General features: G+C 31.8%; 1 protein-coding gene and 1 long non-coding RNA gene across 13 annotated transcripts in view; one reads left to right on the top strand and one right to left on the bottom strand.

The window, feature by feature from the left end:
• The window catches only part of LOC126720768 (receptor-like protein 33), a 322024-nt gene that overhangs the window by 142647 nt on the left and 163431 nt on the right, over positions 1-15946 (top strand). For 11 of the 12 annotated variants that reach the window (XR_007653644.1, XR_007653642.1, XR_007653643.1 and 8 more), the window contains exon 4: positions 15050-15277. Coding sequence is in view for 4 of the 12 variants with exons in the window: in XM_050423568.1 (XP_050279525.1) it covers positions 15050-15266 (217 nt within the window). In the remaining 8 variants the exon portion in view is untranslated. Of the gene's footprint in view, positions 1-15049; positions 15278-15465; positions 15563-15946 lie in introns of those variants that run through there. The other variant, XM_050423571.1, reaches the window with a different exon arrangement.
• Positions 12228-15946, bottom strand: part of LOC126720779 (uncharacterized) — a 156523-nt gene continuing 152804 nt past the window's right edge. The window contains exon 4 of the long non-coding RNA XR_007653687.1: positions 12228-12341. This is a non-coding gene — a long non-coding RNA (uncharacterized LOC126720779). The remainder of the gene's footprint in view (positions 12342-15946) is intronic.

Here is a 15946-nt window from a genome sequence, read left to right as displayed (position 1 = left end):
CCCTAGCCACGTTTTTGTGTTGCTCATATCGCTGTTTGTGTAAATCTCTTGTGAGATCTGTGAGGAACTTTCCTTTACACAAGTTTAGGATTATCAAGAAGGAGATTCATTCAAGAGTTTGATGATCATTCAATTGTTGCCATAAGAACTTAAAGAAACACAAGTGGGTGTGCTTGTACTTGCTAGAGAATCCAAGAAAGAAGGAGTCCGTGGTTTCAAAGCTTGCACGTGGTCGTGTCAATAAGTTTCTACTGGTGGGTAGCAATAGGATGTTAGTAGTCTAAGTTCTGTTGAACAACTTCGATTCTTTCATAGTGGATTCAGGTTTATCTTGAGGATAGTTAGGTTAAATCCTCCCCAAGTTTATACCGGTTTGGTTTCCTGGGTGATCATATCATTGTCTTATTATCTTTCCGCTGCTTTGCATGATATGATTGTTTTGATTGTGATAACCTAAATTTGTTAATTTGGACTAAGTAACAACTTGGCTAATTACCTAGGTTAATCCAATTGTGGTTTTAAGGGGTCTAAAAACTATCAATTATTATTATTTTTGATTGGTGAGAAAATTTTACCAGAAGTTTGTTTTTCAATTCCTAAACTTTAAAATTTTCTTTTTTCATCCTTAAATATTGTAAAGAGTTTTTTTAATAGTTTAGAGACAAAAATAAAAATGAATTTTTTTTAATAATTAAGGGACAAAAAAACAAGTTTTTTGGTAAAGTATAAGGACAAAATGTAAACATTTAAAATAGTTTAGGGATAAAAAAACACAAACTTTTTAAAGTATAGGGATTAAAAAAAAAAAACTTTTAGTAAAGTTTAGGGATGAAAAACAAACTTTTAGTAAAGTTTAAGAATAAAGAACAAACTTTTGATAAAGTCTAAGGACCAAAATATTATTTACCCTTTTTTTTAATGTGAATTTTGGCAAATTCAACATTAGATTGTATTTTCTTATTATTTCTTCTATACTTGTAAAATTTCAAGAAAATAAAAAATCAATAGCTATGTCATCAATCAAATATTTAATTTCAAGTTTGTATAGTCTTAAATTATGTATGAAAAAAAAGTTAATGGATCGAATGGTAAATATTATTCGATTTGAACGAAATTTGACATGCATGTTAAGAACAAAAAAAAATATGCATTCCAGTGGTTACATTTAATTTCAAAATATATAACCTTGTTAATTTTTTAGTAGGAGTTTGTAGCTGAATTTTGTCATTTCCATATACCTTCACCTGTCAAGTACACACCATACAACAACCATTCCCATTTCAACTCATCTTTACTAATATCTTGCTACCTGGAAAGGACTACTATTAGTTCATATGTTCTGTCCATACTTGGGATAGAAAGTCACACTCAAGAAAGTTGACTCTTTTTCCTTTGTACAAATAGGGGGTCCCAATGGGATGAGTGACTAGCAATTTTCTCTCCAAAACATTGTAGGAACCTAAAAGTTTTCCATTCTAGACTTTTCACACTAAAACAACATGACTTGCCAACTAATCATACTAGAGTTCTTAGTACCTACAGCTATTTCACCAGACTAATCATACTAGACTTTTCCATTCTAGTCTTTTCACGCTTAAAGAAAATGACTTGCCAACTAAACAAACCCCAACGTATCCGGTGTCAAATTCCATTATCTCCTATCACATCAAATGAATGTTTAATTTTTCACACAAAAGAAGCTATGGCTGATTAAAATGGTCTATATTCTTATCTTGACTTGTTCCATGTACAAGACTTAAATGTCAATGCATGGCGTATAAGAGTTGAACATCTTATCTAAAGTCCATGCTCTAAAAGCTTGAGAAAAATATCCATTTAAACCCACACAAATTAAGAAATTATAAAGGATTTTTTTTTTTTATTAAAAAAAAAAGGCTTGTCAAAAATAACGAAAATTTAATCTATGCTTCAATTCTTATAAGGATGAACACTAGCAATAGTCTTTTTTTCCTTTTAAAGAAAAAAAATCTATGCTTATTTTGTTTGTACGATAAAGTAGCTTGTTCCATTTTTACTTATCTTATTATCACTGACAGAGCCGCAAAAGCAACAAATTAGAAAACATGTTACTAATATCTTTTGGTATATATGGATCATAAAATAAGCAAATTTAATGACAAACAGCCATTGTGAGAGGAATTACTTGTTAAGTGTTTGATATCCGATGGGATTGTTAATAATTCCAATATCACCTATTTCGTCAAAGGAATGTTGAATTGTTCAAACTAGTACTGATTAGAAAAGATTATGGGCCAGGGCATCACGTGTTTTCAATTAACTTGGATGACAATTTCAATAGTATCTTATCAGATGGAGAAAAAAATATAGTATATTTAATGCTTTAGTGTGCATGGGAAGGAATTTGATCATAGCTAGATCTTTTATGAGAAAATTGTGCAAGCATAAGGAAGAATTCCAAGATATAGACACTAATAAGAAAATCAATATCTTAGATTTTAACACCTTTTTTAAAATTAAAAAAAAAAAATAGTAGTTACAATCAATAAGGAAATTTAAACTTTGGTTGTCTCCGACTTTTTATTGGAAACACGAGAAGTTGCCAGTTGAGCAACAAAGTTCTTGGCTAGGTTTGACATTTGCACATTTATGAACTTCTGATTTTCTTGATGATAAATTAACCTTGTGCTCTACAATTTTAAAGTTCATGCCCATCCAATACATAATAAACACTAGCCTATAGCGTTATGCATATTCATGGCATACATTTACAAATAAGCATAACAAAATGCATATTAAAGTTTTACCAAATTTATACGCAACATATATAATGTTTGTATATTTGAAAATATAAAATATAAGTTTATTTATAACAAATAAAAAATCTTTTCAATTGTTATCAATGAAAATGTTGTTTCATATTTTATATAAAAAATAATAATCATTTCATCTAATTGCATATTTTAAAATGTACTTATGCATATGCATGAGTTTACAAGTTAGTAATCCTAATTGGAAAAATGTACTTACGTATATGCATGAGTTTACAAGTTAGTACTCCTTATTGGAACTACAAAAACCAGGCCGAATTGAACTAATTCTAAATCTGAAAATGTGAATTATCATTAATTGAGTAATGTGCTAAGTTTGTTGACCAATAAAAGCAAGTAACATCTTACCACTTAAAAGTTGTGAAAATATTATGAAAATGTTGTACACATAACTTTTCTCTTAAAAGGTTGTTAAATTTTGAATGACTAATCAAATTCCCATCTAAAATAAGTTGCACTTTCACAAGTTAGAAAATTGATATATGTAACCAAATGAACCTAGGGCCCATAAACAAGACTTACAAAGTCATTCCCTAACTTATGGTAGAAATTTAAAGAGAAATGCTATGTACACATACCAAAATACTTTCATAATAAATTCTAAGTTGTAGGTTGTTATTGTTTTACTGGTTGTTATTAATGGGCAAAAAATTAATTTCAATGGTGAATTTAAATTAAAACTAGTAACAACTTACCACATAAGATTTGTTGTGAAAATATTGTGAACATGACACTTCTCAAATTAAAAGCAACAAAAAATCGATTAAGCTCAGATCATGGTTGTCAAAACATAAATAATTGTATTAATAATGTTCTACCCTTCTAAGTAGTACCACCTTAAAAATAAAAAATAAAAAATCACTGAAATCAAATCACTATATTTCATTTTAATGATCTTGAATTTTTTTAAAAGAATTTGATAAAGCAACGAATGATGATGACCAATCATAGCTCCGTGTAAAATAAGTTGCAATGCACCTTTCTTGAGTTAGAAAATTGATATATGCATCCAAATGAACCTAATGGCCCACTTAATGGCCGCATCTACAAGACTCACAGAGTCAATGCTTGACGCCAAATCCCTATACGTGGTACAAATTTAAAGTATAAGAAAACCGATTAAGCTCAAACAAACTCCAGTCCTCTCATAGTGATTTAATGATCCTTGAATTTTTTTAAAAGAATTTGATAAAGCAACTAATGATGATGACCAATCATAGCTCCGTGTAAAATAAGTTGCAATGCACCTTTCTTGAGTTAGAAAATTGATATATGCATCCAAATGAACCTAATGGCCCACTTAATGGTCGCATCTACAAGACTTAACGAGTAAAGGCTTGATGTCGAATCCCTATGCGTGGTACAAATTTAAAGTATAAGAAAACCGTTTAAGCTCAAACAAACTCCAGTCCTCTCATAGTGATTTAATGATCCTTGAATTTTTTTAAAAGAATTTGATAAAGCAACTAATGATGATGACCAATCATAGCTCCGTGTAAAATAAGTTGCAATGCACCTTTCTTGAGTTAGAAAATTGATATATGCATCCAAATGAACCTAATGGCCCACTTAATGGTCGCATCTACAAGACTCAACGAGTCAATGCTTGACGCCGAATCCCTATGCGTGGTACAAATTTAAAGTATAAGAAAACCGTTTAAGCTCAAACAAACTCCAGTCCTCTCATAGTGATTTAATGATCCTTGATTTTTTTAAAAGAATTTGATAAAGCAATGAATGATGATGACCAATCATAGCTCCGTGTAAAATAAGTTGCAATGCACCTTTCTTGAGTTAGAAAATTGATACATGTATCCAAATGAACCTAATGGCCCACTTAATGGTCGCATCTACAAGACTCACAGAGTCAATGCTTGACGCCAAATCCCTATGCGTGGTACAAATTTAAAGTATAAGAAAAACATTTAAGCTCAAACAAACTCCAGTCCTCTCATAGTGATTTAATGATCCTTGATTTTTTTAAAAGAATTTGATAAAGTAACGAATGATGATGACCAATCATAGCTCCGTGTAAAATAACTTGCAATGCACCTTTCTTAAGTTAGAAAATTGATATATGCATCCAAATGAACCTAATGGCTCACTTAATGGTTGCATCTACAAGACTCACAAAGTCAATGCTTGACGTTGAATCCCTATGCATGGTACAAATTTAAAGTATAAGAAAACCGATTAAGCTCAAACAAACTCCAGTCCTCTCATAGTGATTTAATGATCCTTGAATTTTTTTAAAAGAATTTGATAAAGCAATGAATGATGATGACCAATCATAGCTCTGTGTAAAATAAGTTGCAATGCACCTTTCTCAAGTTAGAAAATTGATACATGTATCCAAATGAACCTAATGGCCCACTTAATGATTGCATCTACAAGACTTACAGAGTCAATGCTTGACGCCGAATCCCTATGCGTGGTTCAAATTTAAAGTATAAGAAAACCGATTAAGCTCAAACAAACTCCAGTCCTCTCATAGTGATTTAATGATCCTTGATTTTTTTTTAAAAGAATTTGATAAAGCAATGAATGATAATGACCAATCATAGCTCCGTGTAAAATAAGTTGCAATGCACCTTTCCCAAGTTAGAAAATTGCTACATGTATCCAAATGAATCTACAAGACTCACAGAGTCAATGCTTGACGCCGAATCCCTATGCGTGGTACAAATTTAAAGTATAATAAAACCGTTTAAGCTCAAACAAATTCCAGTCCTTTCATAGTGATTTAATGATCCTTGAATTTTTTTAAAAGAATTTGATATAGCAATGAATGATGATGACCAATCATAGCTCCGTGTAAAATAAGTTGCAATGCACCTTTCTTGAGTTAGAAAATTGATACATGTATCCAAATGAAGCTAATGGCCCACTTAATGGTCGCATCTACAAGACTCACAGAGTCAATACTTGACGCCGAATCCCTATGCGTGGTACAAATTTGAAGTAAGAAAACTGATTAAGCTCAATCAAACTCCTCTCCTCTCATTACAATACAATAAGACATTGCCTTTCCTATAAATAAGCATTCCGTTAGTACCATTTATTACATAAACAAAATCGTAAACCAGTTTTATTATTTTTACAAAGCATGATGATGGAAGGTTCCTTGAGAATAATAGCTGTTTCATTAACCCTATTCCTAATAATAATAGCTATTTCAAAATAATAATAGTTGTTTCAATATTACAAACACTAATTAATGTTTCCAAGTGTGAGAATGTTAGAATTGAGCTTCTATTTATTGGACTTTTGGATTCATAAAACGAATTGGATGTGACACAGTGAATATAACTAGAGGGTTTGTTAATATACTGTGGTCAAATTCAGTATTGAACCTTGGTACACCTTGTTTTATTGGGCTTATGCCATAGTCTGATGTGAGGTGAAGTGTAGGGTTTTAAGCCTGATCTATAATTGGTGGATATTTACTGTATATTATATAAGGATAGGTCCCCTCTCCACTCCTAACGTTAGACGAAACCCTAGATCTCATACTTGTAGAGATTGGGGTGGCTTGGCCCATTGAAAGCCGTCTTGAAAGGAGGAGCATGGAAAGGAAGACTTGTCTGGGCCGTGTGCCAGGTGTGCACATGCGTTTCTATTGCTATTGATAATCTATTTAGGTTTACCCATGATATTTGGAGGTACATTCATAAACCTTATAGATTTTTTTATTATTTGTTTTCTAGTATCTAGCATGTGATTTAGATTCTCTACATTTCCTAGGGTACTCTACAATGTAAAGTTCTTTAAATCTCAACATTTCTTTTAAAATAAATGGTTAAGATGCTGCCACATTATCGATTCATAAATACAAGTACAACCCTAAATTAGTCTTAACATACAAAAAGTACACTTAATGTATAGTAAATGTTGACGTTAGCAGCTTAACACCATTCAACTTCTTTTTTTCTTTCTCAAAAAAAAAAACTTCTTTTTTTAAATTGTCTTTTTCCATAAAATCACCAACTCAAAAAACAATGCTTGCCACAATTGATGATTTATGAGAAATGAATATTAATATTAACATTTAATAAGAAATGAACCAATGAGGTCAAGCCGTCAAGGTGGACTCCCAAGCCAGAGCAAGTCTTAATACTAAGTTTATCTTCAACATTGGGATGGTTAATCCTCCCAAGGATGAAACAAGTTAGAATAATAAAATTGCTTGAGCAATTTTGTTCAGATGGAGATGCAAACGCTTTTTACTGGTTCAAGAATCTAGAACCAACTCTAAAGATCTTGTTGCCAACAACGCTAGATGCAAGCTATACCCTTGAAAAAAGCATCTTATGAAAAATGATTGGGTTGTTATTTAGTTTTTAAAGATAGAAACATGGAGATAAATGCTTAAGTTATAATGATCATTGTTGTTGGGTTGATGATTTTTCTGAAAAAAGAAGTAACAGAGATAAGTTCATAATTTAAAATAAATAAATAAATTGAGAGATAAGTCTAGAAGTTGAAAGGTGTTTAGGATAAATAAGGATATTTATGTGTTTTGAAAGACTAATTTAAGATTGTATAAGTGAATTGATGATGTGTCACCATCTTAAACATTTATTTTAATAGAAAGGTTGAGATTTAAAGAACTTTATATTGTAGAGTACCTTAGAAAATCTAGAAAATCTGAATCCGCATGTATATGTCTTGAATTCTTACAAGTTACAACCAAGACTAGGCAACATTTTCAAAGTTAATGTTTTTGAATAAATACTGAGTGCCAGAGATTACCTTACTGCAGTAATAACGCCACTCAGTCTTACAATTAGGGTCCGTTTGGATACAGCTTATTTTGCTGAAAACTGAAAATTGAAAACAATAAAAAAAAATAATTAAAAAGTTACTGTTCATTGGCCGAGTAGTGTTCATTGGCCTAATTGCATTGTTCATGTCCCATGAACAGTGCAACAAGCGTTGGTTTAAAAAAAAAAAACTGAACACGTTTCAACTATCCAAACCGCACCTTAATATGAAGAAATGGTTCCAATATTCTCAAGTCCAACAAAATCCTGAATTAAGTTAATTCTTGGTCAAACCATATTATCTGGATAAAGCCCTTCATAAGATTTTGTGTGGAATTTCACCTATTCAGTCCAACAAGTTTTGTGTGGAACTCATTGAAGTCCTTCATTAATTAGCTATCTGCATTGAGGAAAACTTGCAGCTCCTTCTCTACGCACTTTCAAAACGACATGCACTTTGATTTCAAAAAATCTTTTTTTTTTTTAAATGACGCACTTTCAAAAAGTAAAGAGTAAACACGACTTTATTTCTATCTCAAAAAAAAAAAAAATTAGTGAAAAAAGACTGGACGAAAAAATAAAAAAGGATGTGCAAGTTTGTAGAGTCAAACTTTATAAGTTTGAACACAAACTTCACGCCTTGCATTTAACCAATTAACAATTACACACTTAGGTGTATTTTAACTTTTAGAAAATTGCCCCAAGCTTTACGCACAAGTTTTCCACCTCTTCCTTCCCTTTCTCCTTCTTTTATTTATTTGTAACCACGTTGCTCTTTTTCTTTTTTATTATAAATTTTGAACCAATGTTACCAATCTTAATTCTTGTTTTTATAATTATTTGTAACCATTAAACACGAACCTTATGGGACTTTTCTACACTTTCTTATGATGTTGATATTACAATATGCCTTAAGGAAGCTTTCGAACTAGCTAGCTAAAATCATAATCTCATGGTTCTCAAAAAAAAAAAAAAAAATACTATTGTCATAAATATACATGTCTGCTGTAGACTTCCTCGTCTTTGATAATAGTAAAAACAAAAAAATCATAGCAACAATATATGAAAACACTAAAAAAGGGTGAAATACAATGCTCAGTAATTGCAATTTCTGTAAACTTCTATGTGATGGCGTTGGAGATGTGCATAGCAACTAACAAGATTGATGGTGTATGTGGCTAGACCAAAAAAAGAAAAGAAAAAAGCAAGCAGTGTGAGTAATTCTCACTGAGAGTTTGAAATCTAAATGCAATTCATTGTTTAGGCTCACTTTCATTAATAGGTAATACTATTTTTTTTTTTTTTTGGGTTAAAAAAAATAGGTAGAGGGTCCTACTTGGGCAAGACTATAGTAGCATCCTATCCCCTCCCAGGCTAAACCCTATACTCTTGGTCCATGAGAAACTCATTTATTATTCTTTAAACCATTTGGGATGGAAATGAGATATGAGGAGCACCAACACATAGTTAGTTGTTAAGGCTCGAACCCAAGTTTTGAAACTTGCCGGTCTGGTATCTTACTAACTAGGCCACCCAAATGTTGGTATCAATAGGTAATACTCACTGACCAATGAATGATTCTTGGAAATATCTTTTTTTTTTCTTTTTTTTAATAACTTTATTTTTATGAATGAGAATATTTTATCAAGACCATGGACAACTCATGGTTGAATAATAAAACCGCAATATCAGTGTAGTTTTCTACATTTCGTATCCAATGTTATAAATACTGTTTCGAACTCTGTTTTGGTTTGTCCATTGGAAAAAAATATTTCTATACCGACCTATTTCGATGTACCATTCTAAAGTTATTACTTATATATATATATATACACACATACATATATATATATATATATATTAAGTAATGTTACACTATCTAATAACTCGTTATTGAATTCATATTTTAAAAATCTCTCAATTGAATTATATGTTCTCTATGTCCTTAATATGCATATCAAATTTTTATGTCAATCGAATGTTATTTATCATCTGATTCATAAACTCATCTTTTATGTATTATTTTAAATCACAAAAACTTGAATTTAAATAATTGTTGATAACATGACTATTGATATTTGATGACCTTGAAATTTTAAGCATGAGAAGTATATGAATATAATGTAATCTAATGATAAATTTGTCAAAATTTACATCCCATAATAAGTTATTAAGTGATATAATATTTGTTAAAGTTATACATAACGTAATTTGAACCCAATCCACACACACACACACATATATATATATATATATATATACACAAACCACATGCCACCTGTCCATTTTAATTCTTAATTTTAGTGCACCATAATAATATTTATTCAGCTAGATAAAACCACTTCAATTTTAAATGGAAAATTTAGCACTCCAACGACTTTTAAAAGAAGTTTTTTTTTTCCTTGAAAGAAGAGCAATCTAATGCAATTTTGTGGTCTCAAATCTCAATATCTCAAATTAATGGCCAGTTTCGGCCTTTCTGGACTCAATTAGCAATTATTAAAATATTATAATTAATCTGACGTGATATATGGAGGTTCCTAGAAAGTGCAAAGTATGAGAACATGCACAAGTTTTACAATTTCACGTCACTTCACACGGGACTCCAAATTAACTATTTTTGAACCAATCTTAATTCTTGTTTTTAGCATTATTTGTAACCTTTTGCTCAAAGATTGCAATGGCTTTTACTACCAACAAAGGAAACGTGTATCATTTAATTAATCCAATAATTAAAAAAAACTGGCACCTACCCAAAAAAAAAAAAAAAAGTGCTAGTATGTGAAATCAAACTTTATTGTATGAAGTTTGAACGCAAATACTTGTTTAGGCCTACTTTACCTTTTTGGGCACAATTTTTCCGTTATTTTCTTATTATTTGTGTATCTAAGTAAGAAATCTTAATTTTTGAATAAATAAAATAAAACGTGAATAATAATTAAGTGATATTTATGGATAAAAATGTCTATACATTGTGTAAGTAGCATTACTGTGTAGCTTTAAACCTACGCGCTATATGGACCTTAATTTCTTGGTGTCACTGTTAAAGATCTATTTGATAATAATAATAAAAAACTAGTGGAATCTATAATGCTTATGGACAATCTTTAATAGATGATTTTAGAAATGTATTTAACTAACCAAACAATTAAAAAAGTTGCTCACTTTGATTTCAAAAAAGAAAAAGGATACGCACTTTCAAAAGGTAAGCCTGTTCGATACCATAACTTAAACAACAGTTTTTAATTTTTAAACCACATTACATGTATTTTTACACACTTTTTCACCCACACGTATTTCTAAAAAAACTGAAAACCGTTATTTAAGTGCACGTACCAAACACTCCCAAATGGGTTATTTGGTATATGTGTTTAAACACATGTTTTTAGTTTTTAAAGAATATTACACGTATTTTCACACTTTTTCACTCACACGTATTTTAAAAAAATTGAAAACTATTATTTAAACACACATACCAAATGGGCTGTAAGATTTCAAAGTAAACTTATTAAAAGTAATTTAAAAAAAAAAAAAAAAGACTATGGTGCGGAGAAAAAACTGTGCAAGTCTATAAAATCAAACTTTTAAGTGTGAACACAAACTTCCTACCTTCCACCAATTTACACGCTTAGACCACTTTAATTTTTATCAATTTCCTAACAAGAATTGATGGTGACCTCCACATCTTTATCAGACTTTGGCCAACGAATCATTCTTAAAAATACTATTTATTTATTAACAAATGAGAATATTATACATTACTATTTTAAATTTCACCAAAAAAAAAATAATTTATATATAACCTCTCAAAACTATATTTTTGACTCCACCAATAACTTGTCCATTTTAATTCTTAATTTTAGTACACAATAATAATATTTACTCAGCTAGATATAAAACCACTTCAATTTCAAATGGAATATTTAGGGGGTGTTTGAGAGAGGAGTTTGAGTTATGTTGTTTGGGTGTTTTTGATATATATATATATATATATAGACAAAAAATGTGTGAAAATATGTATAATGTTATTTTAAATGTGAAAAAAACTACTGAAACTCATTTTCCAAACAGGGCCTTAGTGCTCCATCGATTTTTAAAAGAATTATTTTCTTAAAAGAATAGCAATCTAAATATCTAATGCAATTTTGTGGTCCCAATATTTCAAATTAATTGTTAGTTTCTGGACTCAATTACCAATTATTAAAATATTATAATTAAACTGATGATATACATGGAGGTTCCTAGAAAGTTTAAAGTATGAGAATATGTACCAGCTGTGCAATTTCTATGTACCAGCTGTACAATTTCACGTCACCTCACACGTGACGTGAAATTAACTTCTTTTTTTTTTAAATAAAAAAAAGGTGAATGACTTCTGTTGACTTTGCAGTATCTATATATAATATTCATTCCATCCCATACCTTCCTTATAACATCATCAAAAATACTACCCCATTTTCAGAGTTCTGTTTTTGGTTGAATTGGGTATCAAATGGGGCGTTCAACTTGGAAGTATCAAGTCTTCTTTTTGTTCAGTTTGATCTTGCATTCTCAACTTCCCTTTCCATCGTCTCTCTCTTCTTCCTTCTCTTCAATGCCACCATGCTCTGCTCTACTCCATTTTAGTAAGTCTTTTTCTCTTCACAAATCTGCTTCTGACTCACAAACTTCTTATCCTAAAACAGCCAGCTGGCAGGAGGATAAGCACTGTTGCAATTGGGATGGGGTCAAGTGTGACAAAAACACAAGCCATGTGGTTGGCCTGGACCTTACTTCCAGCTGGCTTATGGGCCACTTTCATTCCAACAATGCCCTGTTTTTTCTTCCCAATCTCAGGAGGTTGAACCTCGCTGACAATTGGTTCAATCACTCCCTAATTCCTTCTGAATTTGGCAACTTTAAGAGTTTGACTCATCTCAACCTTTCTCTTTCTGTATTTTCTGGCCAAATCCCGTCTGAAATCTCTCAGTTGTCTTCACTGGTTTCACTTGATCTTTCTAAGAATTGGCTGCTATTAATCGAAGCTCCAGTATGGAAAAGAGTCTTTGGTAACCTAACTCAGTTAAGGGAACTTCTTCTGGATTACACAAATATGTCCTCAATTAGACCTAATTCTTTGATGAATCTATCCTCCTCTTTGACAACTCTTAGTCTCCGTCGCTGTGACTTGCGGGGAAAACTCGAAAATAACATCCTCTGCCTTCCCAGTATACAAACCCTTGATCTTTCTTACAATGAGCTATTATTAATCGAAGCTCCAGTATGGAAAAGAGTCATTGGTAACCTAACTCGGTTAAGGGAACTTATTCTGGATGGGACAAATATGTCCTCAATCAGACCTAATTCTTTGATGAATTTATCCTCCTCTTTGACAACTCTTAGTCTCCGTTACTGTGACTTGCGGGGAAAACTCGAAAATAACATCCTCTGTCTTCCCAATATACAAACCCATGATCTAACGTATAATTGGGACCTTGAAGGTTCTCTTCTAAAGTCTAATTGGAGTTGTAGTTCCCTGGAGTTCTTAGGTCTCTCTGGGAGAATGTTTTCAAGAGAATTCCTTAATTCTATTGACAATTTGAAGTCCTTGAAGCATTTGGCTCTCCCTGGTTGCAATTTTACGGGGTCAATTCCAGCATGGCTTGGGAACCTTACCAAACTTACATATTTGGATCTATCAAATAATAGTTTTAGCGGTGAGATTTTATTGCCACTTTTAAATTTTAGGTCTTTTTTGGCTGACGCATCAAACTAACAATTTTTTAATTATTGGTGAATATTTTTAACAGGTCTGTTGCCGTCATCACTATTCAACTTGCCGAATCTCTCAACTTTAAGCCTTGGGAACAATCAATTTGTTGGTCCCCTTCCTAGTCACGTAAGTGGTTTGAATCTAAGTGTTCTCTCTTTAAGTTCAAATCTCCTAAATGGAACACTGCCATCTTGGTTGTTCAGTATGCCATCTTTGAAGTCTTTGTATCTTGATCGTAATCAGTTTGTTGGTGAGATTGGTGAATTCAAGTACAATTCATTAAAGTATCTTGATTTGGGTTATAATAAGCTACATGGCTCTATACCTAGGTCAGTATCTAAACTTGTGAATCTTACTAGCCTATCTCTCTCATCAAATAACTTGAGTATTATGTTGGGGTCTGAAATGTTTTCAAAGCTTGAGAATCTCTACTATCTTGATTTGTCAAATAATTCAGTTAGCATCAATAATAATGCTGTCTTTGCCCTGCCCAATCTTCAAAATTTGAACTTGTCTTACTCCAATATCAGTGAATTCCCAATTTTCTTAAGACTGACAACAAATTTACAATCCTTAGACCTTTCCAATAACCGAATTTATGGTCGAGTTCCAAAATGGTTAGGGGATGTGGGGATGAATTCATTATATTATGTTGATCTTCGTGACAACATGCTTCAAGGACCATTTCCCACTCTAAATTTTTCTAGTCTGGAATATATGTTTTTCTCCAATAATAAATTAACTGGAGAAATCCCATCTTTTATTTGCGATGCGATTTACCTTAATGTTCTAGACTTGTCTCATAACAACTTAAGTGGCATGATTCCTAAGTGTTTGGTAAATTCTACTGCCCTCTCGGTGTTGGATTTGCGAATGAACAGCCTTCATGGTACCATCCCCGCAACATTTGCCACAAGAAATAATTTTAGGAATATTAACCTTAATGGCAATCAATTGGAAGGGTCAATGCCACCATCTTTGGCAAACTGTAGGGACTTGGAAGTTTTAGATCTTGGAAACAATAAGATAAATGGAGCCTTCCCTGATTGGTTGGGAAGTCTTCAAAAATTGCAGGTTCTTGTCATAAGATCAAATAGATTTCAAGGTGGTATAGGCAATTCCAAAACCAAATTTCCTTTCCCAAATTTGCGAATCATAGACATCTCTAACAATCAATTTAATGGTCCTTTGCCAATAAAATGTTTCAAACATTTGAAAGCCATGATGGATGTGAATCAAAGTGAAGCTGTACAGAAATATATGGGAGATTATTATTATCAAGATTCATTGAGTATCATGATTAAAGGGCAGTATATTGAGATGGAGAGAGTCCTAACCATCTTAACATGTATTGACTTTTCAAACAATAGTTTCAGAGGAGAGTTGCCAAAGATAATTGGAAGGCTTAAATCATTCAAGGGGCTCAATTTTTCTTACAATAACCTTATAGGTTATATTCCATCATCAATTGGAAATTTGACCAATCTTGAATGTTTAGACCTCTCTTTCAACAAGCTCCATGGGGAGATTCCTAGTCAATTGACAAATCTAATGTCGCTTGAAGTCTTAAAGCTCTCACATAACCAACTCACAGGACACATACCTTCAGGAAATCAATTCAATACATTCAACAATGATTCGTACACCGAAAACATGGGATTGTGTGGGTTTCCATTGTCAAGAACATGCGACAACCATGAGGCAAAGCAACCACCACCACCTACCTTGCAACAAGATGAAAATTTAGAGCATGAAAATGGGTTTGGTTGGCAAGCTGTATCCATAGGTTATGCATGTGGAACAATATTCGGAATGTTTATGGGATATCTTATGTTTAAAATTGGAAAACCAAAGTGCATTGTGAGGATGGTCAAATTAGAGCAGCATATCATGCTCAGAAGATTGAAGAAGAATGCCCACAAACGTGGTGGAAGAAGATAACTGTTTCTATGGTATGTGATGTTCTTATTTTTGAGACTTTAGAATGAATCTCTATACCTGAAAACATAAAAGTTTCTATTATTATTAGTAACTGTGAATTTTTTTTTTTTTTTTTTTTTTGTCCCTTTGAATTATAGTTATGTATCTTGGATATCTTATGGATTTACCTACTTATTTAATTTCTTTGGGTGTAATTTAGATGCCATGGATAGTATGCGGCAAATGGGGCTTGAATACTTGTATGCTATTTAAGAAGACATAATATGATTATGATGATGGCTGTTGTTTCTAGTCTTCTGCAAAATGGTGCATTCTGGTGTCTTGATGTAGTCACAACTGTTGGTTTGTTCACAAGGATCATCCCTTTGTTGTATTTCTATTTGCTATGTAGGTTTATTATTATTATTTTTTTAAAGGATAGGTAGACTTAGTTTGTTGGCCTGATTTGAGGTGACACTGTTGTGCTTGTATTTTTGTGCATATAAAGGGTTCCTCCATCTGGTGTAATTCCCTTCAAGGCTCTGTGTACTCTAGTTTGTATTTAATAAAATCGATTGATTCATAAAAAAAAATTTGTTCATATCGTAATCAATGATTGGTTTAAAAAATCCAGCTTGTGTAATGTTAATTTTGCATGTGAATGTTAACCCTGCCAATAATACTCATTAATTTACTTAATC

The sequence above is a fragment of the Quercus robur genome, chromosome 4, assembly GCF_932294415.1.
Source record: "Quercus robur chromosome 4, dhQueRobu3.1, whole genome shotgun sequence".
NCBI classification, from domain to species: Eukaryota; Viridiplantae; Streptophyta; class Magnoliopsida; order Fagales; family Fagaceae; genus Quercus; species Quercus robur.
This window is presented reverse-complemented; position numbering and strand designations above follow the sequence as displayed.